This window comes from Malus domestica, chromosome 17 (assembly GCF_042453785.1).
Source record: "Malus domestica chromosome 17, GDT2T_hap1".
Lineage (NCBI taxonomy): Eukaryota > Viridiplantae > Streptophyta > Magnoliopsida > Rosales > Rosaceae > Malus > Malus domestica.
Window position 1 is genome coordinate 26,200,893 of NC_091677.1, and position 23,624 is coordinate 26,224,516.

The following is a 23,624-nucleotide window of genomic DNA, read 5'->3' on the forward strand; positions in this document are numbered from 1 at the left end:
TTTCTTTCTTATTTCTAATGAGTATGAGCGACAAAATAACCAATGCTTACGTCAAATTATGCCTAAATCATGAGGATTGTTTGATGTTGTTATATCACTACAAATTACTAATACATAAATTTCAGTATTCAAATCAATAATTAATAAACAAGTGCATAAATCATGTGCGTTAGGAACAAAAAATGTTTCTTTATAGAAATACTTTTTATGGCAATTATTTTGATGCTCCATGAAAACATGAGGTACTTTTGCATATATAAAATGCAAAATTATACCTAGACTTCCTAAATCATAACCATGCTTCTTGAGCTCCCGTGCTTATTCACTCTGAATTTTATCCATTCAAGACACGTTCTTCTTTTTTGTCCTACTACTAAAACTTTTCACACTCGCAGCTTTGAAGTTCCAAATTATGGTACAAAGATTCCTAATTCTTTAGAGATTAGACCCTAAAGTTAATACGAAGCAACATATAACCTAGTGTGTAAAGAGCACCCATGCACTCCATCAGAAAGCTATGGAATGTGATCATTAAGGGACATTTTTATACTACAGTAGAGTTGGAAACTCATTGCTCGAGATAGTAAAAAATTTCAATCCATTCAATCCATTTACTACCCAAAGTTGTGACAAATGACAAGAAAATATGGACAAAAAGACATCAATGTATGTATCACTTAAATATAAAAAGTAGGGAACATTTTTAAAATATCATATGAACTTAAGAAGCCTTTAAGGAAAGGGATTTCTATTTTTTTATTATATAAAAATAGGGATTAGTTGTAGGCAATAGCGGATCCATAATTTCAACCTTGGGTGGTTCTAGTATAAAATGTTCAACAATTTTGTAGATGGAAATAGTGCGAAATGCAAAAAAGATTCTTCTCTATTTTTTAAATGAAAGATTTTGTCGAGCATTTTTTGTATATATGAGCGGCCTTGTTTTATTCTTTGGAGATTAAAAGTCTTGTTAAAATTTTTAGTGTCAATTTTTCTTGATATCTAATAATTTGAAAAGTCTTTCTTGAGAACAGATAAATTAAAGGTTTTTTTTTTTTTTTAAGATACTCTCAACTTGAAAGGGGTTCTTTCTTTTGAGATATTAATAATTAAGAGGTGAAGTCATACTAGTAATTTAAAAGGTTAAAAAACATATTTAGCATTCAATACTTCTGCAGGGATAGAAAAAAAGGGTGACTGGCAAAATTGGGATAGAAAAAAAAAATATTTAAATAGAACATGGTGGGTTCAAATTAGAAAAAGGGGTGGAAATTACGCAAAACGACAACGTTCTTAAAAGTAAAAAAGCACATTCAAAAGCACCACCCTTCTTCTTCATATTGCGGGTTCTGCAACTCAAGCTTTTATACTCCGGCGAATAAAACCCAGCGACTGGTGGCTCTTATATATCTACTATGTTGTCCTATTAATTCACTATAATTTATCCTATCGATTCCTTCATAGAGCTCCGCCTAGGGTTTAGGGTGATCCTCCGAGGTTCTTCACAAGCGTTTCTTTGATATTTGGAGGGTCCCGGGACCATCCCGGTCCCTATATAGATCTACCCCTAATTGTGGGGTCCACACCACATCGAACTTTAATAATCTGAATAATCCGTTTTTCAAGTTGTACCTCATAGATCATCCTCACAAAATATTAGTCAAATCAGAAATATTTAAGACATCTTATTGGGTTCAAAGAAATGAACGAATACTTTGTTATGTAAGAAACAATGAAATTTGATCTTGATAATTAAATAGGCAAATAGTTTCGAATTGAATTGAATTTTTGCAAGGATGATCTATGAATCGAGACTAACAAAATAGACCGTCCGGATCGTTGAAATTAGATGTGGAGTGGGCCCCACACCTAATTCTCATTATTTAAAAAAAAAATAGGGATCCCTTTGCATAAAGGGCCTGATAAACTTATACACTTTATCAATTTGTCATATGAACAAAAATTTTAAGCAAATTGTCATATCAACTTTCTGAAAATATTAATTTGTGATTTCATCCTAACACCATTAGGTTTTCTATCCAAAATAAGTGATGTGTCTTGCACATGACTTGTGTTTAGGGCTATATAGAAAATTCTCCACTCCCCTTCTAAAAAGTTATCTTCGACAAAACAAAAATCCAAGATTTCCATAAACAAAAATGAAACTTAGTTCTCTTTAACAATATAGTCCTCAAAACATACATACACACATATATATATATATATAACATATTCTTTGAAGTATAGTTGTCCTCTAAAATAATAGTAAATATCAAATTTAACGGTGTTAGGATGAAATGACAAATGAATGATTTCGGAAAGTTGATATGACAAATCGTTTACAACTTTAGTTATATGACAAATTGAAAAAAGTGTGTAAGCTCATCTGACATTTCAAAACTTTCCTAAACCCTATACTATTACGTGACTAATGACGTTCACAATGGGTAGAAAAATTGAATGTGATACCCATAATATAGGAATCAAATTTCTACTGTGGACAAAAAATATGAGTAAAATGAGAGTGATTCTTATTTTTTTAGTTCAATACAATGAGCTTCGCATCCGTATTATACAAAATAAAGATTCCGGTACATATAGAAGTTATAAGGAACTCCTTTCTTTGTATGTATCATACATGGAGTTTACTTAACCAACACAAGTCTCTAGGAAAAAGACAACTCAATACTCAAAGCCCCTTTGACCATAGGAGAAAAAAAAACACTCAAAACGCCATCTTGTATTTTGAGAGGCAGTCAAAACACCATGTTTTACATGAAATTCGGGTGAGTAATAACTCTATATGCATGGTTATAACCAAAAGCACACCATTTGAAATAACGTGGTCAAAGCTTTCTTTAGTTCAAAGCCATCTTTTGTTTGTGGGCCTCAGTTGGTAGCTTCACATCAGTTGCCAATCCAATAGCTTGGAGAAATCTTACGACGTACCATGTCATGTCAAGCTGCCACCATTTCAGGCCATGCCTAGCCGAGTACTCAAATGCATGGTGATTGTTGTGCCAACCCTCTCCAAACGCTAGTATTGCCACCCACCTGAACAAATTCACATTTCCCTTTGAATTTTCCATCTAAAACTGAACAAGGCAATCAGCCCAATAGTGCTTTAACCCAGCCCACATTGTCATACAGAAGTTTCTAACCAATTTAGGTTGAGAAATGTAAAAGAACTACCAGAGAAAAACTTGGTGGGAACTTCCTTACCATGTGGCGTATGTTGAGTATGAGACATTGTCTAGTTAAAAGTTAACACGTTCTATAACTTTTATAAAATATTAGAATAAACGTGATGCTTCAACTGAATAGTGTCTAGCTCTCAATTTGTTACGTGACACGGAAGTTCCACCCAATTATTTTCTCTAGATGATGGGGTTGTGGAGAAATAGTAGTACCAATTGTTCCTAGACAAGTCACCAGTATTCCATGCTCTGTTTCCCCAAACGTGGCAAGCTGAGTTAACAAGCCAAGTAATGTGGTATACCCATATAGTCCTCACACCCTGCAATATTAAAATTGAAGCACATTTATGTCCAAGAAATGGGAATCGTCCCACTGCATTTAGTAGGAGTTCAAGAGCAAATAATGAAAGGCCCTCAATTCATCTTACCATTCCCCACACAAGGAATGGGAATCCTCCCATTGCATATAGTACAAGTCCAAGAGCAATAGGGTGAGCAATGTAAGTTTTATGCAGGAGCTGATAGAAGGGCTGCTTCTCTAGATCTCCAGCATTATTTGATCCCCCACACTGCAAATGTTAAAGGCATAAAATATATATTTTCATTAGAAGGAAGAAAAAACAATGAATAAGTTTTGATATGTATACAAAAGGCTTTTTAGCCACAATAGTCCTGAATGTTCACTTAACTCCTCATTTTAGTCATTGACAAAGAAAATCGATAAAAGTGGCCATGACTTTGTTCATCATAAACCATTTTGGTCCTTTCGGGAAAATCATTCAATATTCTCATTAAATTGTCATGTGACCACTTTTACAAGGGTATTTTTGTCAAACAAACCCCTCCACTTAACAAGAGTATTGACAGATTTTTTATGAAACAATCAAAATGATTTACGCTGAACAAACTCAAAGACCACTTCTATCGATTCTTAGTATCAATGATCAAAATAAAGAGTTATTATAATCTCAGAAATCATTTTAGTTAAAAAGTCCATGTAGAACTAAAGGAAAAAGAAACTCATACCCTTTCATTCACAGAATTGGTATCAAAGAGCCAACTCATGTGACTGTACCAGAAACCTTCAATTGGGCTATGTGGGTCTTTCTCAGAATCACAGAACTGGTGGTGGTACCTATGCACACTCACCCAATCAATTGGGCTCCCCTACAAACCCAAAAAAACACAATCAATTGAACGCACAAAAGAAAAAAAGAACCATTAAAAATAGGTAAAAATATTTGGAGGTAGGCATTCCAAAAAATCTAACTTTCCTGCTAATAACAGTTTGACACATATAATAAAAAAAAAATGTTATGGGTTAATAGTGCAACCGTGTCAAACTGTAAATTGTAGAAAAAAAGTGACCACCGAAAATGTTTTGAAACACAACCAAATTCAAATTAGAAATCCTCACCTGAAGTGCTTGGGATCCACAATAAGCAAATAAGTACTCAAGAAACTTGGGGAGCTTGAAACTCTTGTGTGAGAGATTCCTATGAAAAGAAAGAGTGATTCCAAATAGACCAGTCACAACATAAAGTGCCATTGCCACCCAAAAAGCTCCCCAATTGAATTGAAAAGGTGCAAAAAGGCTGAGCAAATGCATTGCCACTACCACACCAGCTGTGGCCACGTCCATTGGAATCCACTTTCTCCCCATAAACACATTCTTCGGCCTCTTCACAATCACATCAGAAAGTAGAATTCTCTTAAACTTGTACTCTCCTGTCTCTGTTAGTTCTGGTTCCAGGGCTTCAGACAATTCTGCATTGGTGCTTATTGCTGATGCTTTTCTATTAGAATTGGTAAGAAAAAGGCTGAAAAGCTTTCTGCTTGTTAAAAACTTATTGGGTTGCGATTGTTTTGAGTTGCAATGATCAAAAGTGAGGAGCTTGGAGCTCTGGGGCAATGGCCTGAGACCCAAAACTGGTCTTCCCGGCCGGAGAAACGTGCGGCGGAGATGAAAACAATGGTGGGTTTTGGGATTGGACTGTGGTGATGTGATCAAATCCATGGAAGAGGAGGAGGGAGGAGGGTGGAGGATGAGGGCGTCTTAGAGTTTGATACAAAATTGGGTTTTTCACAAAACCATAAAAAAGTTTAAATAATCCGCCGAATTAGTTGGAGTGTTTTGGTGGGGCAGAGTGTTTGTGACTTTGTGGTGGAGTACTCATTGCAAGATTTGTTAGATTTTTTTCAAGTTGTGGACTGAAAGGGAGAGAAGGAGACAAGAAAGATGGAGATAAGGCGGCGTTTGGGTTTTTGGGCCGTTTGGGTTGTAGAAACTAGAATGTATAGGATCCAGTTATATTTTATCCTAATTTTTCATTTTTTCTTAAAATAATTTTTGTGACATTTGTTCTTATTGGTTAAAAGGGCAGAGAGATATTTGTGTAAAATTTGTGTCTGTGATTGCTCGTCTGCTTATTTGTCATCATCTCCCTCAAAGAAGTATCTATTTCTGGTCTTCTTCATAGTACACTTGCCCCATCTGATGAGCTAGAAAGAAAGAAGGAAAGAGTCGTAAATGGCTGCAGCAACAAAATCTTCGATCTTTGCGGCGTCCACACAACATCTTCCTACCATACCGTCCATTTTTGGTAGCAAAGCAAGCCCACCTGTTTCAAACACTCTTGGTATGCTTCTCCTTAATCGGTTTCCTTTACTTGCAACCTGTGTGGGATTCGAGATTGAAATATAAGGAACTGGCTATTGTACTTGCAAGTACCATCACCGATAGATAGCACCTTGGAATCTTGGATGTCATTACGGTATATCTAACCGTCAGATGGTGATAATACTAAGTACTTGCAAGTATTGTAGCCAAATCCGAAATATAGATGCAGATGTGGATTTTTTTCAGTTGGCCAGTGAGTCCGGCCCTTGCACTCAAGTTCGAATCTCCAACCCTGTCTATTAGAGGAATTTAGAATATCTTGTTGTGAAAAGAGAAAACAAATATGGATATTATAGTTACCATAATTGTTCATTGGTTAGTTATAAAAGCTTTTAATATGCCACAAAAAAAAGGGAATTTTGGAAGATTGTTTCTACTTCAGTTGGAAATTTGGAACTCATACCTTAAAGGGCTGGCAATTAGAACGGTTCTATGAAGTGTGTCCATGTCTATGCTGTTTACGTGGCTTTTAAATGATATTATCTTAATCACTTAGTTAGATACCACTATAAATGTATCCAACATCAGCTAAAGCAGGCAAGGTGTAATTCAATATGCTAAAATGCTAAAGCCATCAGAGAGTATGGCTAAATTTGAGCAGGTTTGATTATGCATTCATTTTTTTGGTGTTTGTGAAGAAATATTTTCATAATTTTGAAAGTGTTTCTGTGATTACATGTTCGATTTTAACTTCCATAGTTCGCCGCAAAGTATCTATGTTTTCTGCTCATAACATCGGATCATAAGACTTTTTAAGACCAAATGGATAACACTTGAGCAATGTAATGCAGCTAGCAGTTTTCGGGGTTCATCGTTGGCGAGGTGTCCTTCGATAAGGAAGAAAGTTGTGAAGGGCAATGCGAAAGTCAGTGCTGCTGCAACGACTTTTGCACCAACTCCTGTAGAGGAACCCAAAGAGTATGAGCGTTCAACTCCCTCTTACTGCAATTGCATTAATACATTTACTTACTATCGCTAAATCTTTACTTTAGTATCATTTTTCGGGATTTCTAGTCGTTCTTTGAGCAAAAAATAAAAAAAACTAATGAAATTAAACATCACCTCCATGAAAGTGTCGTACAAGCAGAATTCTTTCATTGAAATAAGATTTGTCAACACTTATTTTCTCCTCTTTGAAAAGCTAAAATTAACCTTGGTAAAGTTAAAATTGTAAATTTCGTCTTTTCAGGTTCTCACTACCCTCATGGGCTATGTTTGAACTTGGGAGAGCTCCTGTGTATTGGAAAACCATGAACGGTCTTCCTCCTACCGCTGTAAGTATGGCATTGTGGTAAAACTAGTCGGGTTTTCTTAATCGTCGTTTTCTTAAAATAAACTCATTCGCAAAATCTGGCAGGGAGAAAAGCTAAGGATTTTCTACAACCCAGCTGCAAATAAAATTGTCCCAAATGAAGAATATGGGATTGCATTTAATGGTACTTGAACAAAATGTCCTATTATTTATTGTTAACCTTGTGCGTTGTTGGCCTCTTCATGTGCTATGTGATGCTACTTCGAATGAGGGTGTTGGCTTGACATACATTGTTGTCGGGATTCCTAACAACTTGATTTTTTTTTTTGGTTAACCGCAACGGTAGTCTAAACTACTAACCCCTTCATAAGTTTTTCTCCCCGACTTCCAGCATTGACAATCCTCTTGACTTTACTTAATAGCCATGAGGAATTTGTAACAATGCTCAAATGAATGATCTGGAGATTGTCTTGGTTCCTTGTGCTGCATCTACCGGCTTTGGAGCTTCGAAATTCTCCCCACATTTTATCTACTGAATTCGTATTTTCTCTAGATTACTTATAAGCATGTGCAAGGTCCCTCCTCCCATCAATGTAGGATTCATTCTCAAAATTACTCCTCCCAGATTCCTTGAGAGCTAAAATTTTTATGTGCAATGGTAGTTTCATAACATTTACATAAGTCCCATTATATTTCTAACAGCATTGTTGTTTGCCTCTTGACTTCGCATATAAGCCATTAGGGATATGGAACAATGCTGAAACGAACAGTTTGGAGTATGTCTTGGCTCCTTGTGCTACTTCTATGCCATTGGAGCTTCGAAATCCTCCCACATTTCATTTACCTCATTCATTTTTCTCTTCTAGTTCCTCTCCCCTTCCCTTCATATATTTCGTTTCGTAAATCCAAATTCCAGGATTGCATGCCTATCCAAATTCCAGGATTGCATGCCTATGTTATAACTCATTGATCGGAAATGTCCTACTTTTGTGGCTGAAAAATCAGCTGAATATGCCTTTGCCTTTTCAATTCTTGGTCACGGTTGCATTTTATTTACTTGGTTGTATTCTTGTCTTCACAGGAGGTTTTAATCAGCCTATAATGTGTGGCGCTGAGCCAAGGGCAATGCTTAGTATTAGCCGAGGCAAAGCCGATTCCCCAATGTATTCCATCCAAATATGTATTCCCCGGCACGGTTAGTATCATTCAGTTAAGTTCATCTTTCATTTCTTGGCCATATAACGTTGTTTTTCCTAACCAAATGTTCTAAATTCTCCAGCCCTGAACTTAATCTTTTCGTTTACAAACGGAGTTGATTGGGATGGTCCTTACCGACTACAATTTCAAGTTCCCAACGGTTTGAAGAACAAACCGATTGAATTCTTTAACGAGGTAAAACTCATCTTGTCAAAGTTCAAATCGGGACTATATATGGTGCTCAAAGAATCTATGAAATACTAATGATATCAGCTATCAGAATTGTTGAATCAGTTCTAACAAGTTTATTCTGTACACCTGTAACCGAAAATTTTGCATCGTTGTATTTGGATGATGCGTTCATGGCAGGGACTAGCAGAAGAGTTGAGTAAAGACGGTGCGTGTGAGAGAGCAATCTTTCCTGATACGTTTGTTGTGGTAACAAGATGCAATATAATTGGGAATTTGACGGTTGAAGGAGTAAGAAAATTGTTCAAATTCATAACTTCATTCTTTCTCAAGTGAAAGTGCCAAAATGACTTGTAAATCTAATTGTCCCGCCCTTGCAGGGCGATCGTTGCAACCTTAATCTCGTACCAGGATGCACAGATCCCAGTTCACCCTCCTACGACCCGCTTGCCAATGTGGATGATGGATCATGCCCAATTGAGCTAGAGTAGCATCGTGCAGTCAGTAATACCTGCCCATCTTACTCGTAAATATGTCACGGTGTGTAGTACATACATGGTATCGGTCTAGAAAATGCCTGTCGTATTGAGGAAACTACACTGAGATTGTTGGTTTCATAGAGTTTATACAAGTCATAGTTGCAATCTCATCCAAAGTATTCAAGCCACTTTTGCTGATTTCCTTAAGAAATTCGGGTAGTCGGTGCTTCCGAACATTTTCTAGCTGCATAGCTTAGACATTTTTTGTGTCCTTTGAAAAAGGAAACTTAAACAGATTCATGCAAATCACATTGAACATGTGGATTTGATGCCTTCCGTTTTTCATGATGGATTCTTTGAAGACGGAAGAATTCTTTACGAAAGGCCAACCGACGCGGATTTTGATCGCTTTACGGCAAGGAATTAGGCATGTGAATGTCGTGGGGCCATTTGTTTTGCGTTTTTGTTCCGAAAGGTATGGGTGGGAAGGTAAAATTCACAGGAGGAGATTTGAATGGGAATAGGTCGGGGTGGGTTCGGTTCGGAACCTAACCGAAATGCGCGGTCCAAAAACCAAATCAGACCAAACAGTTGGAGAAGGTCAAATCAACTTTCTTACATGAGTAAAAAACCGAAACCGAATTGATTATTTTGGTTTTCCGATATTCGGTAATACTGAAATGGTTTTTGTTTTTTCAATTGTTGGGGCATAGATTACGGATTGAAGTGAGAACAATTACAATTAAAAGACGTAAAATCTATATTATATGTAGGGGTGCAATTTTGGTTGGGTCAATCCAAATTCGTCCGAACCTAATCTAACTTTGACCCCGAACAAGCGGGTATTTTTTTTAGTTATAACCAGTCCTAATCCAACCCGATTTGAACCCGTTTATTAATTGTGTTGAATTGAGTTGATTATTTACCCGCCCGAACCCAACCCGAACCAAAACCCATATCCTTTCTAATATACATTTTTTTTAATAAATTACCCCTCTAAACGGAGGCATATGCTTCTCAATTGCCTCATACCACCGCTCCGTTCCAGATTGACATGATGTGGGTTCATCTATTGTATTTTCTGAGTTCTCGGGTTCATACAATGGCGCCGATGAAACTTTCTTCATCCTTACGCAGTCCGAAATAAATGGAGCATCAAGTAATTTATCATCTAAAGGGTCTTGAGTTGGGTGTTAGCTTTGGACAATGAAGTGTTCCTTTTTTTTTTTTTTTTTTTTTCTTTTTTGGTACTAGCTTTGGTATTGTTTGTATTTTAATTCAAACTTTGCATGAACCCGATTAAATCTTGAAAAAGTTGGGCAACCCAAATCCAACCTAAGTAAATTCGAACCTGATTAAACCTAAGCCCGAATGAACCCAATCAAAACTCAACCCAAACTCGAACCCGAATTGTAAAAGTTGGGTTAGGGTTGGGTTGACCTTCCAACCCGCCCGAGTTGCATCCCTAATTATATGTACAGATTTGGATTCATTTTTTATGTAGGAAAGTTGACCAGGCCTTAACGATCCCCGCAATTAATCCTTAATTTTATAAAAAAAAATGAGGATTCATTCCCTTAACTGCTTCCTATGTATATATATATACACACACACTACGGTCTAGTGGTATTCCTCTTAACTTGAAAGTGAGAGGTCTTAGGTTCGAATCTCGTAGATAGTGAATTCGATACCAAATTAGGCTACTCATTATATGGCTTAGCCAAACTCCGAATTGCCCCTCCCCTTAGTGTAAAAATATTGATGTACTAAAAAAAATTTCCATTCAGTTCAGTCTTACCAAAGTAACCTATGTGTTGATAACCAAATCAAATGTGTAGGAGAAATCACAGATGTATGAAGAAAATCGCAATGATGATGAACAAAGGAAGCAAGAAACTAAGAACTCTGGAGAGAGAAACGAGCGGAATATGAAAGAGTAATTGTATTGAATGAATCCAAATGTAACAGATTACATCAGTTATATCCCAACAGTTCTAACTAACTTGCTTATGTGGCAATCCTCTACATCTCTCCTTATTTATCCTTATCATGCTCTAACCATTCAATGATTGCCACTTGAACATTTCAGTTATTTCCCCTCCCCCCCCCTTCAATCTCAGCTAGGATGTCCAAGATTGAGATTGATACAATGCTATACAAATGTTCGACTGTGTAATCCTTTACTAACTTGCTTATGTGGCAATCCTCTACATCTCTCCTTATTTCTCCTTATCATGCTCTAACCATTCAATGATTGCCACTTGTACATTTCAATTATTATGTGTCATACCAATACCTGACTAAAATTTTCAATTTCAATTACCGAGTTTTTCAGTATTTTCGGTTCAGTATTGATATGGATTAGGTCCGGTTTAATTTTTTCGATTTTTCTTTTCCACAGGGGGAATGGGTTTTGAAGGGAATTAGGTTAACCCTCCACTATGGATTTGTTCACGATATCAATAAGAATTCATGAGGCACCAAATTATTTAGAATGCCCCAACCATCATATCACTGCCAAGTACCTACTAATTGACCACAAATTGTTTTTAAACAAAAATACTATGAAACTATTAAAAAACATTGATTGGAAGTGGTTAGTAGCCAAACCCCATCATCCCTTTTCCCAAATCCTCACTTTGTTAGGTCTAAAACTCGTTTTCTCCTTTATTCATTGGCAATTAGTCATTATATTTTAACCAAATCAAGGATTTAGGAGTGTTATTAATTACCATTTTATTTCCTTTTGTGGTTGGAAGTCAACAAGAAGAATCATATAAACTCACTTTTTGAAAAGAAAACAAATTAATTGTGAAAAAATTACTTCTAATTCTAACCCCAAAAAACACTCTTCGATATCTAACCTCAGACAAAATTATGGACCCGGCTTCTCTGCCCTATACACTCTCATCCCCTCTTATTTTGTGCGGTCACGGTTAAGCCACGTCAACATTTTATATTGATTTTTTATAGAGATAATAAGACAAAAAACAATAATGATGTAAAATGTTGACGTGGCTTAACCGTGACCGCACAAATATAAGAGGATGAGAGTGTATGAGAACTGGGAGGGCAGAGAAGCCAAGTCTCAAAATTATACCCACCCCCTATCAGTTTTAAGTATGTTAAATACTTGCTCATTTCTTTGGAAAAGGCAGAACTTTCTCCATGTTTATGATGGATTATTTCTGCTTATGCGTCAAACTGCGTTTTATGGTGAAGAGCAATGTGTTAATGATGGTTACGTTTGCACATATATCAAACTGCGGTTTAAAATTGGAGAGTTTTGTTAGAACCCAAAAAGAAATACATTCTAGAAGAAATTAAACAACAAATGGTCCCCAAACAATTGAGCTCGTTAAGCTCTGTTTCTGACTCTATACAAGTTCATACACCTACTTTCATTTTCTTACCCAAAAACATACTCAAATTCCTACCCCAAAACTACCTGCCTACATTCCCATCTGTTCAAGGAAACAGAGCCTCTTTGGTAGAAGTTGATCTCTTGCTTTCCTCGTACTTTCCGGCCAGAGAATCAAACAGAAAACCAGCTCCAACCCCCACGGCCAAGTCTATCGTGTAGTGCCCTCTTGTCCCCAGCAGTCTCACCGATTGCAGGACATTGAGTGCATCGAATGTCCACGCCATTTCCCACCTCTGCATTCTTCTCATATCCAAGGATGCAATCACAGACCCGGCTACATGCCCCGAGAAGAAGAGGAAAAACGACACATTCCCGACTGGGAAGTCCGCTCCTGACCCCAAAAACCCCTGTCAAAACATGGATTATTACACAATGCGCAAAATGTGAGGTTTATTTATGCGCGATGCATAACGATTGTGTGGCTATTACCTGAGGCAATGGAAGTTGGGTGGCGTAGCCGAGGATGCCCCGGCACGTGAACATGAAGACGGCCGCGATTGTGGGTCTTGGGCGGCCCTCTACTAGCCATGCCCATAGTATATACGTGGTCTGCATTGCCACAAACACCTGGAGTACCAGGAACCAATTCAACACTAAACAAGACATAAAAATGCCTTTCAATTTTGAACTACTTGGTAGCACATCAAATGTCCCCAAAAACCCAAAACTTCAATCACATCAATGACGGATAAATAAATAAATAAATAAACAGAAATATTTTTTTGTCAGACTGTCAATCTGGTCCACCGACGAAGTAAGATTTTTCATTTTCCCTAAATGTGGTGTCTAAATTCAAAAGGTGATAAGCTTACCCAAAACATAAGTGGAAATGCACGCTCTGTCAGAAATGCCATTTTGTTCTTAATATGACAAAATACCCCAATTGCCCAAAAAATGCCAAATTTATTCGATTAAATTCACAAAAATATACAACTGTAAACATATCAGGACAAAATTAACCAAACCCAGAACAAAAAAACGACGGAGAAAAATACAGACTACAACACAAACCCAGAAAATTAAAACGCAATTAGAGTTAGCAATTTAGTACCGTGTTAAGACCAGCGAGCAAGGTGTTAAGCTTGGGCTTGGAAGCCAGGAGGAGGTGGAGGGAGCGGGTGGTGACGAACCCGATATCGAACGGCGGCGACGACGACGGCACCATCCGGAGCGTGTACTCCACGCCCATGAAGAAGAGGACCCCCATTGCGAAGAGGCAGGGTATCCAATGGTGTTTGGCCACGTGGACGGCGTCATGCAGCCTCCACGTCATGAAGGAGGCCTTGCCACCGCCGTTGAGGTTGATCTTCTTGGCCTTGGAAGAAGAATACATCGCCTCCTCCTTGTGGTCTGCGGGCGAAGGGGAAACGACGCGAATGGGCTTGCCGTTTGGGACCCTTTTGCGCCTAGGCTTGAGGGATGAAACGGCGCCGTTCATTGTGAGTGGGGTTGGGGTTAAAGAGGCTTTTGGGGCAAGCGAGATTGCGGGATGTGGTGATCTATATATAACTAGAGGTTTAGATATTTCTCTAAACAGGATTAGAATTGTTAATTGGAAATTAGATTAATTTAAATGGATTGTTAAGTGACGGGGAGAGCGGAGCATCCAATGTGGAAAAGGGTTGGAACTTGGAAGTTGAGAGAAGGTGAGATCTGAAAATCTGTAGGTGGCAGACTAAAGGAAAGGGTACGAGCGTGTTGGTGAAGGGGACACGTGGTCATCAAGCGTTGTAATATGCGACTCGTGACTTGTGAAATAGGGAGACTAACATGGTCCAGAACATCGTCACCATGATATTATATGTCAATAAAGAAGTATGTATAAGTTTTTGTTCTTATGTTTTTATTTTATTAGCATGTACTATCACGTGGTGGTATATTTGTAATAAGCAAATTGTTTTTGTGAAAAAAAAAAAATTGTTTTTGTGAAATAAGGAATCAATTTATGTGAGACGAGTTAATTATCATTGGACCTGAAAATTTTACTCATTGAACCTGAAAATTTTACTCATAAGGAATCAATTTATTTGTCTCATCTCTTTAATAGATATGAGACCCTACATGCATTGACGAACCCTACCTTTATTAGAGAGATGATATAAATTATAATAAAGTAGGTGGTAAGTGTAACATTACTCCTTGAAAAATGTATTTTTCCTGTTGATAAGCGTTGTGGCATTGTTAAGGTGTTTTAGACTTTAGCATTTAGGGATGATGATGGTGTGTCATGTGTTTTAGCCTTTTGTAATAGTAATTTAAAAATATTTTTGCGCACCATTCTAAAGTGACGGTGATGCTCATCAATTTAGTAATTACTGTTAGATAAATTTGATTTATCAAATCTACTAAACAAATCTCGAAACTTAAACTTATCAACTGGAAAATTCATCATTGGTAAAGTCACCAATCCAACCGAGTCCATTATGATGAAAGAAATACGGTTTCGGAATATGCGTGGAGAAAAGAATATGAAACCTTAAGTCTTTCATCCCAATTAATACCACCTACCGTGGAGAAAAGAATATGAAACCTTAATCCTTTCATCCCAATTAATACCACTTGATCCTTTCATCCCAATTAATACCACCTACCGTGGAGAAAAGAATATGAAACCTGAATTCTTTCATCCCAATTAATACCACCTACCTATCACCATCCACCAGACCTTAGAGAAAAAGACTTTCCTTCAAAAGCATTCGTCTAAAACAACAAAGCACTAACTACAGTTTAACAACGAAAACAAAATAGAACACTGAAACACATGCAATCAATTTCTTACGATAAAGTCTCGCTGATGAAGATTACGGACTTAGTAGGTACGTATAGCTTTCCCCGTCGTACTCTTCGGGCCGTTTAGTGGGTTGGAAAGGATAAGCTCGCATTTAAGATTGGTTAGGCTAAGGTTGGAAACTGTTGTTTGGTGTAAAGTAACAACCCATTGCTCCAACGGACCTACGACGCCCTTCCGATGACCCCACGAGGCAAGGGCTTTTGACGACGAATCTGGAGAAAGACGAGATCGCTGCTCATGACGAGTGAGGTCTGGAGATCGCTGCTCGCGCATATGGGATTTGCATCCCGTGTGTGAAGTTGAATTAGATAATCCACTTTATTTTAGATTCATAACCTATCATGTCTCTTCCTGTTCAAAATATATTTTGACAGAGCAAATTACAGAGGCGTGGGGACGTAGTGTTTCTTAGCATCTCAATTTACCAGATTTGTGCATGGCGGTTTCACAAAGATTGGTAATTGAAAAACGTAGTGTTATACCTGGGAAAGCTAATTAAAGTACAGTAGCTAATCAAAGCATGTTAGTTTTGCAGGGACGGTGTATGCTCTCACCATATTATGAAGAAATGAACACGCATAACACTAAGTAATGATTAATTAGTAAAGAGAACTGCACACAATTCTAATATTGATCAATTAATAAGTAAATAATAAAAAACTTCACACATGATGGGTTCCATGCAGTGCATGCACATAAGAAATTAAACTGAAACTGAAGACGACCAATCCTGTATGTTTTACAGCTGCCTCTCCTCTCGGTGAAACAATTCACAGTTTACACAAATTATCAGGCTAATAGTAATTCATATACGGGAAAGCGTAGCGGAATATTCTAAAACCAACTTTGGTTGCCGTCAATAAAAGTCGAAGCAGATCAAGTTGTTTGACAAGCAAAGTATTTGGAAATAATACCTCTAGCAATCTTTTTCAAAAGAAATATTATAGTGTCTTAATCGCTAGAAATGAGAAATAGGGCAATGATTTCACCATTGCTTTCTTCTTCTTATTTCGCCTTAAATTCCTTTGTGTCGTTTGGGTTCTTCTCCATGTCGATTGGATTCAATAAATCAAACAAAATTATGAACAGAGTCTTAAATTTGTTTCATAAAAAATAAAAGAAATTTTTCCTAAGAAATAAATGAAAATCAGAATACACAAAGATATAAAGATATAAAAACTACAGACTGGTCATTCACAAAGTACTTGAAATTAACATATATTCTTACAGGCAGACGTAAAGGAAAAGACATTTGGAGCACGGACTGTATAGGATTGAAAGTTAACAGGAACAACTTGAAAACCATGTAAATAAGCACAACCTATTTATACCCCAACATATACAAAAACTCCAAAATATTACACAAAATATTAACCTCTCCAAATGGCTATAGAATTAGTTAATTCTTTCAGGGGTTTGGTTCAGCTACTATTGCAAACCTCGTCACTCGGATTATGTCCGTAAGAGAAATGAGGCCCTTGAGCAAGCCTTGTTGATCCACAACCCAAACTCGGTGCACTTGTTTGGTGACCACCTTGTCAATCACTTGACCTAAGGGCGTATCGGATTGACATACCACCAGTTCCCTCGACGTTGGACCCGCTGTGTTCGATGCTATTGATGCCAATAGAGGGTTTGCAAAGACAGTCTCCGTATAGTCCAGGGCACTCATCGGCAGCCATGTTTTCAGTGTCGCAAAGTGGCAACCCCTCAAATCCGTTGCCGAAAATGTTCCTATAACCTCCCTACCAAAGCCCTGCGGTCAAAGGCATAAGAAAAATCATTGCCACTAAACTTATACTCCCACGTGTTAGTTGTAGACATTTAATGACCACGTTATTGACAACTTCTCTAATAGTGGTGACCCCAAGTATTAGAGTATACGTGGTCAAATATCCTCGACAAAACATCATTCGTACTTGTATTACACCAAAGTAGGATTAGCCACTTGCAATATGAACCAATCATTTCAAATAGTACATGTCGCAAACAGAAAAAGAGAAAATTAAAGTTCAATGAGACGTACATTTACAAGCTGCTTGTGATCTTCTTCATTGTCGGCGTCTGAGGATCTGACAATCGGAACAGCATTCAGCAAAGCTATCCGCATGCACTTGATGGCATCTATAACCTTTGTGCGGTCAGTAATGGCGAAAACTCGTTCAGTTACCACTCCCAAATCAGACACCGTCCGTGATAGAATGCCATCGAGTTCGGATCCGGAGCTGGCATGTTCCTTGAGGAACTTCAACACATCCATTTGGGTGAGCATCCGGTAGCTGGAAGCGGATTCCACAAGTTCAACTCCAGCGACGTTGTCCATGTGGCTGTCTACGGGTACCAAAGCACGGTGTATTCCCTTGCTAAACACTTCCATACAGTCTACGATGCTAAAGATGGAAAGTGGTTATAGTTATAATTCAGAGATTGTGAGCAATATCCCACAATTGCATTAACCCCAATTTTTTGTCATTTCAAAAATAACTCATTGTGGCTGACCTAGTAGAACTGACTGTAAATCTAATCCACACAACTCTGAGCCTAGGAGAGATGGTAACATAACATGTTTTACAAGAGAAAAATTGATGTATAATAACATGCATGCTCTTAATGAAATGGGTACAAAAGGATCATGTGACATTTGCTAAAATTCAAAATTAAAAAGAAATTAGTCACCTTGTGTTGGGGTTTAGTGTCCACAAGCTTAAACCCTCAAGGCATTGCCCTATGATCGTAGACACCGGAACTGACATCTTCTGATCAAGATCAAACCCATCATTAACTCCTTCATCCATCAGCTGATCTTCAGTCCCTGCAATATGAGCCAAGATATCAAGCATGGTCGCCAATCCTATATAGTGCTTCCGCACAGTCCCGGTCTGCTTGTCAGCTTCCACGATCATAGAACCACCGGCTCCAATCCACTGGCCCGGCGGTGCCGCCACAGGCACGGCCAGCACCTTGTTCGCCACCAAAGCGTTCATGGTATGGGCAAGAGTCGCCGTGTACGGCACCTCCACGAGCCTCCGCTTGTTAACCATCAGGTCCCCGACCTTCTTGTCTCTTAGCCGCTGAGTTTTACTCTGATCAGCCTCATGAGAAGGTTGCTTGGCGGTGGCGGTGCCGGTGTTGTACTGCTCCTTTGTTTGCTGCATTTTGTTTATTTTTTGTACTGAATTTTGTGCAAGGAAAGTGGAAGATAAGGAGGTGGTGTTATTGATATTTATCTGTAAGATGGGTGCTTCGGACATGGTGGTACGTGTCGAAGTCAGAGCTGCGGCTGTTGCATGGCTGTGTTTGTGTAGCCACGTTAAGGGAAAGTATAGGACTCAGTGGCATAACACCTGTCACGGTCACAAATTATATATGATGCTAGAAAAGTGTAGAACAAGATTATACCTATATTTGGAAGCTCAATGGTTGTCGGAGATGGCCGGAAAATAATCTGAAAAGTGACTGGCTTGCGGGAAAACTAGAAAACTTGCCGAAAACTGGGTAAAATTTAAACGTTCATAACTTCTTCAATACTCAAAGATATCGAGTGATTCAAAAACGAAAATCATACTTCTTACCGAGACGAAGAGAATGGTACATTTCTAGATGGCTAATTCGCCGTGGTTTGGCCGGAAAACTGTTTGAAAGTGGCTAACTCGAGACCAAGATAGCCACTTTCGAGCCGTTTTCCGGCCAAACCACGGCAATTTAGCCATCGAGAAAGATACCATTCTCTTTGTCTCGTCGAGAAGTATGATTTTCGTTTTGAATCAATCTATTTCGTTGAGTATTGAAGAAGTTATGAACGTTTAAAGTTTACCCAGTTTCCAACGAGTTTTCCAGTTTTCCCGTGAACCAGTCACCTTTTAGGCTATTTTCCGACCATCTCTAGAAACCATTGGGCTTCCGAATAGGTATAATCTTGTTCTACATTTTCCTATCTTCATTTTGATATATTATGGGTCAAATTTGATTAAGAAATGATTGAGTTACGAAGCTTTGAAAATTGTCCAAACTTTCAGCTAAGAGCTCAAGGACACTTGAGTTTTTAATAGAAGTACCAAAATAATGGATGGTGGACAATCTCAGGGACCATTTATATTGATTTTCAATCTCAAGGACCAAAATGATGTGTTATGCAAATTTCAAGACCATTTTGGCTAAAAAGCCTTTTATTTTTACATTATGTATCATCTTAATTTCTTGTTGTGGATTACAAGTTGTATTTTATCATCTTAGCTTCTGATTCCGAGACAAAATGTTTCAAAATATTCTGCCCAATTTAAATCCGAAATCGAAATTCGAAAACTTGCCTAACTCTATATAAGAATTGGAAAATGTCAAATCCGATATGAAAATTTTCCAAAACTTGCCTATTACATACACTCACTCATGCATTATAGGATATGTTTCAATTGTTATTGCTATACAACGTCCTTAAATATGATTTTATTTTCTCATTTACAATTCTCATGAGTATATAACATACCTGAAATGAGAACAACAAAAAAGTATATTATCATATGTAAAGAGAGTCATGGAAATGAAATACTTTTGAGCTTGATATATAGATAAAGAGTAATGCTAGAGAGATTATTTGTAAACAAAATTTTGAAAACTAAAGGACGTGGAAGTTGATGGTGGGTTGGATAGGTTTTACTCCTCCTAGGATAATGGGCTACAAGTTTCAGGTGGTGGAGTCAGTCGCTACTAAGCAATCTGCTGAGAAAAAAAAATAGGGCCGCTAAAACCTAAGAATTTTGCGTCCTTGCACCACTACATGTGGTGGTTTATTAAGGAGGTTCTTGGGTGAGTTTTGTAGATAGAAGTAAGGAATTTAATTCTAGGTAAATGGTGTCTATCGATTCCGCCAGACATGGCTGGAATTCAAGTCGAAAGTCCTGAAGGAAATGGGCTAGTGAGAAATTTAACCCTAAACCTTAAACACTCAATTTTGACGCTCGAAACTTCTTCGTTCTAACTCGGAATCAAGCACCGTTTATGCCTATGCACTCGTGGAATCTATCTATTCATTTTAAACCACTTCCAAAATAATAAAATAAATAATAAATTTCGGGAGGGGATATTTAGTTTCAAGTAGCTATATGTAGCATGAATATGCATGGACTTTGTTATTATCCTAGGGGCCATTTGATAACCCTTTTTTTTTTTTTTAATTTTTGGTTTTCATTTTTCACTTTTTTTGAAAATTGAAATCTTGTTTGATAATTACTTTCACTTTTCAAAAAATATGAAAAATGACAATAAAAAGGTGAAAACTCAAGGCCAATTTTGAAAACTTAAGAAAACAGTTTTCAATTTGTGGTTTTCAGTGATAACCTTTTTTTTTTTTTTGAAAACTGAAAGTAGTTACCAAACAAGATTTCAGTTTTCAAAAAAGTTTAAACAAAAACTAAAAATATAATGGTTATCAAACGCCTCCTTAGTTAACGTAGAGTAGAATCTAGTGTAATCAAACAGATAGACTAATTTATCTGAACTTTCCCACAAACACATATAAGAAAAAGGAAAAAAAGGCCATAGGGATCAACTTAAAACTACAACTTGAGGATACTACAAATTCGGAGAAGAAAATTGAGGGATGCCTCAACAATGTTTGACGAGTGGTTGGCCACTGAAGTGCCAATTGCCCATTCTTCAAACGTGTCTCAGATGGCGTAACTGGGGTTGGCAAGGGCTATATAATAGCTTGTTTGTGTGGCCCTGTGGTGCATAACAAGTGCAAAAGAGAATGCCCCAAGTGAAGTGTTTCGACAACACGACACTTTGGAATGCCCGAAGTTGATAGCATGAGCAAAAGAGAATGCGAAAGCGGAGTTGATCTTGTTTATCTAATGACACAATCCTGCTGAGCTGAGGATTGGGATGTATGAATGTTGCAACTGCTGTGTTGTTTAAGGATGTCATTTAATGGCGGTTGTTTAATTTCCTCTTTATTTTCTTGATTTTGACCACATATGTCATGTCTGTCTTGGAATAAGCTAGCAAGCTCCGTCGTCATTCATGGCTAGCGGTGGTGGATAGATACAAATATCCGAAGAGTTTATAGTGGGGATTTCTAAGCATGTTGGGTTCACAATTATGTAAAATATATGCCAAAGGTTGTTTGCATATATCAGCTAGTGTTTAGTTAATGGGGAATAAGTAAATGTCGCAATGATGTAATTGTTTTGCAAAAATCAATGTTTTAAAGTATGTTGAGGCAAAACTGACGACTGGGAAGAGATGATTGCTCCTGCTAAGTGGGGTAAGCCGGCGATGGGATTTGTGAAGCACTGAAGGACGGAGGTGAATTGTGACGGCGCATGGATTTCTTCTTTATATCACAGGGAGGATTTGGTTAGGTTGCACGATCGCTGGTTAGCTGCTTCGTTGCTGTTGGTGGGCTAGAGGTTTCCCATGTTGTTCTAGCATTATGGCGGAGATGGACGCTATTAGGGCTGGTCTTACAGAGTAGAGTGTGTGGAACAAGGATGGCTAAAACTGGAGACAAAGACGAACGCGAAAGTAACTATGGACGTTTACCAAATAAAAAAAAATGTAACTATGGACATGCCAATGATGGATGAAATCTTGGATACGTCAATGGAAGGAATGGTCCATAACATCAAATTCTTGGCTTCACATTTATATACTATAGTTTTTAAGTTTGCTTTTCAGCTGCGTTTGCTGTTTGAGAAAACGGTGGCATTTCATGCAATAGGTCTAACCCTATATGGATCTTTGCACTACCAGGAAAAAGGTCTACAGATATGGAATAGGTCTACAGATGTGGAAACGTCTCTACTTGTGTTTATAGAGACTGTCTCCTTAATCGATAGAGAAATGCAGATACAATTTGGTGAGACAACGTACGTTACCGCTGGGCTGGTAGCTAACTAGGTATAAAGAACGTGCATGTATGAACTGTAAACCACGTACTACGAATCCCTTCCTCTCAATTCCGGCCTCTTCTCCCTCCCTCCCTCTCTCCCTCCCTCTCCTATTGGAGTTCTCACTAATTTTCTCTAATATTATTGGTTGTCAAGTCAAATATATTGATCTTGAAACTGAGAAAATAAATAAATAAATAAAAAGAAGGCTACTTGCTAGACCAAAAACTTGAAAGATAAAATGAAAACAAGGTCATCTTATTAACTAGGCTTTTTAGCCAAAATGGTCCCTGAGATTTGCATAACATATCACTTTGGTCCCTGAGATTGAAAATCAATAGAAATGGTCTCTGAGATTGTCCACCATCTATTATTTTGGTCCTTCCATTAAAAACTATGTTAAGTGTCCAGAGCTCTTGGTCGGAAGTTTAGGCAATTTTTAAAACTTCGTAACTCAATCGTTTCTTAACCAAATTCGACCCATAATATATCAAAATGAAGATAGGAAGGTGTAAAACAATATTATACCTATTTGGAAGCCCAATGGTTTCTAGAGATGGCTAGAAAATAGCCTGAAAGGAGACTGTTCCGCAGGAAAACTGGAAAACTCGCCGGAAACTGGGTAAACTTTAAACTTTCATAACTTCTTCAATACTCAACGAAATTGAGTGATTCAAAAATAAAAATCATACTTCTCGACGAGAAAAAGATAATGGTGCCCTTATCGATGGCTAACTCGACGTGATTTGGCCGGAAAACGGCTCGAAAGTGGCTAACTCAACGACCAAGACAGCCCCTTTCGAGCAGTTTTCTGGACAAATCACAGCGAGTTAGCCTTCTAGAAATGTACCATTCTCTTTTTCTCATCAAGAAGTATGATTTTTGTTTTTGAATCACTCGATTTTGTTGAGTATTGAAGAAGTTATGAACGTTTAAAGTTTACCTAGTTTCCGGCGAGTTTTCCAGTTTTACTGCTGACCAGTTACCTTTCAGGCTATTTTCCGGCCATCTCCGGCAACCATTGGGCTTCCAAATGGGCATAATATTGTTCTACACTTTTCTATCTTCATTTTGATAAATTATGGGTCGAATTTGGTTTATAAACGATTGAGTTACGAAATTTTGAAAATTGTCCAAACTTCCGGCCAAGAGCTTTGGGAACTTAACGGAGTTTTTAACGGAATGACCAAAATAATAGATGGTGGACAATCTCATGGCCCATTTCTATTGATTTTCAATCTCAGGGACCAAAGTAATCTGTTATGCAAATTTCAAAGACCATTTTAGATAAAAAGCCTATTAAATTACTCGCTGCAAATCCTCTTTGGTCTTATTTGGTATAAAGGTTGGATTAAAATGGAAAACTTTCTAAATTCAAGGCACAATAGGTAGAAAAAAAATGACTTTTCTTTTTGAGATGATTAGAAAGGATTAAACATGAAGGAAACTTCTCAATTTTTGTCCTACCATTTTGAAAATGATTCGAACCAATAAGTTTTATTCATAGTAATCATTCTTCTACCCCTAA

General features: G+C 37.7%; 4 protein-coding genes across 5 annotated transcripts; 1 reads left to right on the forward strand and 3 right to left on the reverse strand.

Moving 5' to 3' along the window:
* Nucleotides 1-2,510: 2,510 nt before the first annotated feature.
* LOC103437270 (palmitoyl-monogalactosyldiacylglycerol delta-7 desaturase, chloroplastic) lies at nucleotides 2,511-5,535 on the reverse strand. Of its 2 annotated transcripts, none has more exons than XM_008375743.4 (5): nucleotides 4,615-5,535; nucleotides 4,224-4,364; nucleotides 3,626-3,766; nucleotides 3,411-3,517; nucleotides 2,511-3,054 (listed from the first exon to the last, which is right to left on the reverse strand). In XM_008375743.4, the coding sequence occupies exons 1-5, from the start codon at nucleotides 5,212-5,214 to the stop codon at nucleotides 2,859-2,861; spliced, it is 1,185 nt and encodes a 394-aa protein (XP_008373965.1). In that variant the 5' UTR covers nucleotides 5,215-5,535; the 3' UTR covers nucleotides 2,511-2,858. The 2 variants fall into 2 exon arrangements, with proteins under 2 accessions (XP_008373965.1, XP_070673199.1); XM_070817098.1 differs by having other exon boundaries at nucleotides 2,511-3,274; nucleotides 3,347-3,517.
* On the forward strand, nucleotides 4,884-9,182 carry LOC103437271 (protein POST-ILLUMINATION CHLOROPHYLL FLUORESCENCE INCREASE, chloroplastic). Its single transcript, XM_008375744.4, has 9 exons — nucleotides 4,884-5,005; nucleotides 5,577-5,836; nucleotides 6,669-6,795; nucleotides 7,067-7,151; nucleotides 7,235-7,313; nucleotides 8,211-8,324; nucleotides 8,409-8,521; nucleotides 8,696-8,806; nucleotides 8,896-9,182. The coding sequence occupies exons 2-9, from the start codon at nucleotides 5,728-5,730 to the stop codon at nucleotides 9,004-9,006; spliced, it is 849 nt and encodes a 282-aa protein (XP_008373966.3). The 5' UTR covers nucleotides 4,884-5,005; nucleotides 5,577-5,727; the 3' UTR covers nucleotides 9,007-9,182.
* A 3,068-nt stretch (nucleotides 9,183-12,250) lies between these two features.
* On the reverse strand, nucleotides 12,251-14,231 carry LOC103437269 (phosphatidylcholine:diacylglycerol cholinephosphotransferase 1-like). Its single transcript, XM_008375742.4, has 3 exons — nucleotides 13,470-14,231; nucleotides 12,848-12,985; nucleotides 12,251-12,765 (listed from the first exon to the last, which is right to left on the reverse strand). Exons 1-3 carry the CDS (start codon nucleotides 13,854-13,856, stop codon nucleotides 12,463-12,465), a joined length of 828 nt encoding a protein of 275 aa, XP_008373964.1. The 5' UTR covers nucleotides 13,857-14,231; the 3' UTR covers nucleotides 12,251-12,462.
* Nucleotides 14,232-16,374: 2,143 nt separating this feature from the next.
* LOC103437311 (SNF1-related protein kinase regulatory subunit gamma-like PV42a) lies at nucleotides 16,375-18,397 on the reverse strand. The gene is made up of 3 exons (XM_008375787.4): nucleotides 17,886-18,397; nucleotides 17,236-17,599; nucleotides 16,375-16,965 (listed from the first exon to the last, which is right to left on the reverse strand). The coding sequence occupies exons 1-3, from the start codon at nucleotides 18,362-18,364 to the stop codon at nucleotides 16,618-16,620; spliced, it is 1,191 nt and encodes a 396-aa protein (XP_008374009.1). The 5' UTR covers nucleotides 18,365-18,397; the 3' UTR covers nucleotides 16,375-16,617.
* Between the last annotated feature and the right edge of the window lie 5,227 nt (nucleotides 18,398-23,624).

What these genes read in the sequence shown, in the direction of transcription:
- LOC103437271 (XM_008375744.4), top strand. Translation starts at nt 5,728, where the DNA reads ATGGCTGCAGCAACAAAATCTTCGATCTTTGCGGCGTCCACACAACAT. An exon ending in CCTGTAGAGGAACCCAAAGA is followed by an intron (nt 6,796 to 7,066) that starts GTATGAGCGTTC and finishes TCGTCTTTTCAG; the next exon opens with GTTCTCACTACCCTCATGGG. An exon ending in GGAATTTGACGGTTGAAGGA is followed by an intron (nt 8,807 to 8,895) that starts GTAAGAAAATTG and finishes CCGCCCTTGCAG; the next exon opens with GGCGATCGTTGCAACCTTAA.
- LOC103437269 (XM_008375742.4), bottom strand. Translation starts at nt 13,856, where the DNA reads ATGAACGGCGCCGTTTCATCCCTCAAGCCTAGGCGCAAAAGGGTCCCA. An exon ending in TGCTCGCTGGTCTTAACACG is followed by an intron (nt 12,986 to 13,469) that starts GTACTAAATTGC and finishes CTGGTACTCCAG; the next exon opens with GTGTTTGTGGCAATGCAGAC. An exon ending in CCCAACTTCCATTGCCTCAG is followed by an intron (nt 12,766 to 12,847) that starts GTAATAGCCACA and finishes ATGTTTTGACAG; the next exon opens with GGGTTTTTGGGGTCAGGAGC.
- LOC103437311 (XM_008375787.4), bottom strand. Translation starts at nt 18,364, where the DNA reads ATGCAGCAAACAAAGGAGCAGTACAACACCGGCACCGCCACCGCCAAG. An exon ending in ACACTAAACCCCAACACAAG is followed by an intron (nt 17,600 to 17,885) that starts GTGACTAATTTC and finishes TTCCATCTTTAG; the next exon opens with CATCGTAGACTGTATGGAAG. An exon ending in ATCACAAGCAGCTTGTAAAT is followed by an intron (nt 16,966 to 17,235) that starts GTACGTCTCATT and finishes CTTTGACCGCAG; the next exon opens with GGCTTTGGTAGGGAGGTTAT.
- LOC103437270 (XM_008375743.4), bottom strand. Translation starts at nt 5,214, where the DNA reads ATGGATTTGATCACATCACCACAGTCCAATCCCAAAACCCACCATTGT. An exon ending in GTGGATCCCAAGCACTTCAG is followed by an intron (nt 4,365 to 4,614) that starts GTGAGGATTTCT and finishes TTGGGTTTGTAG; the next exon opens with GGGAGCCCAATTGATTGGGT. An exon ending in CCAATTCTGTGAATGAAAGG is followed by an intron (nt 3,767 to 4,223) that starts GTATGAGTTTCT and finishes TAACATTTGCAG; the next exon opens with TGTGGGGGATCAAATAATGC.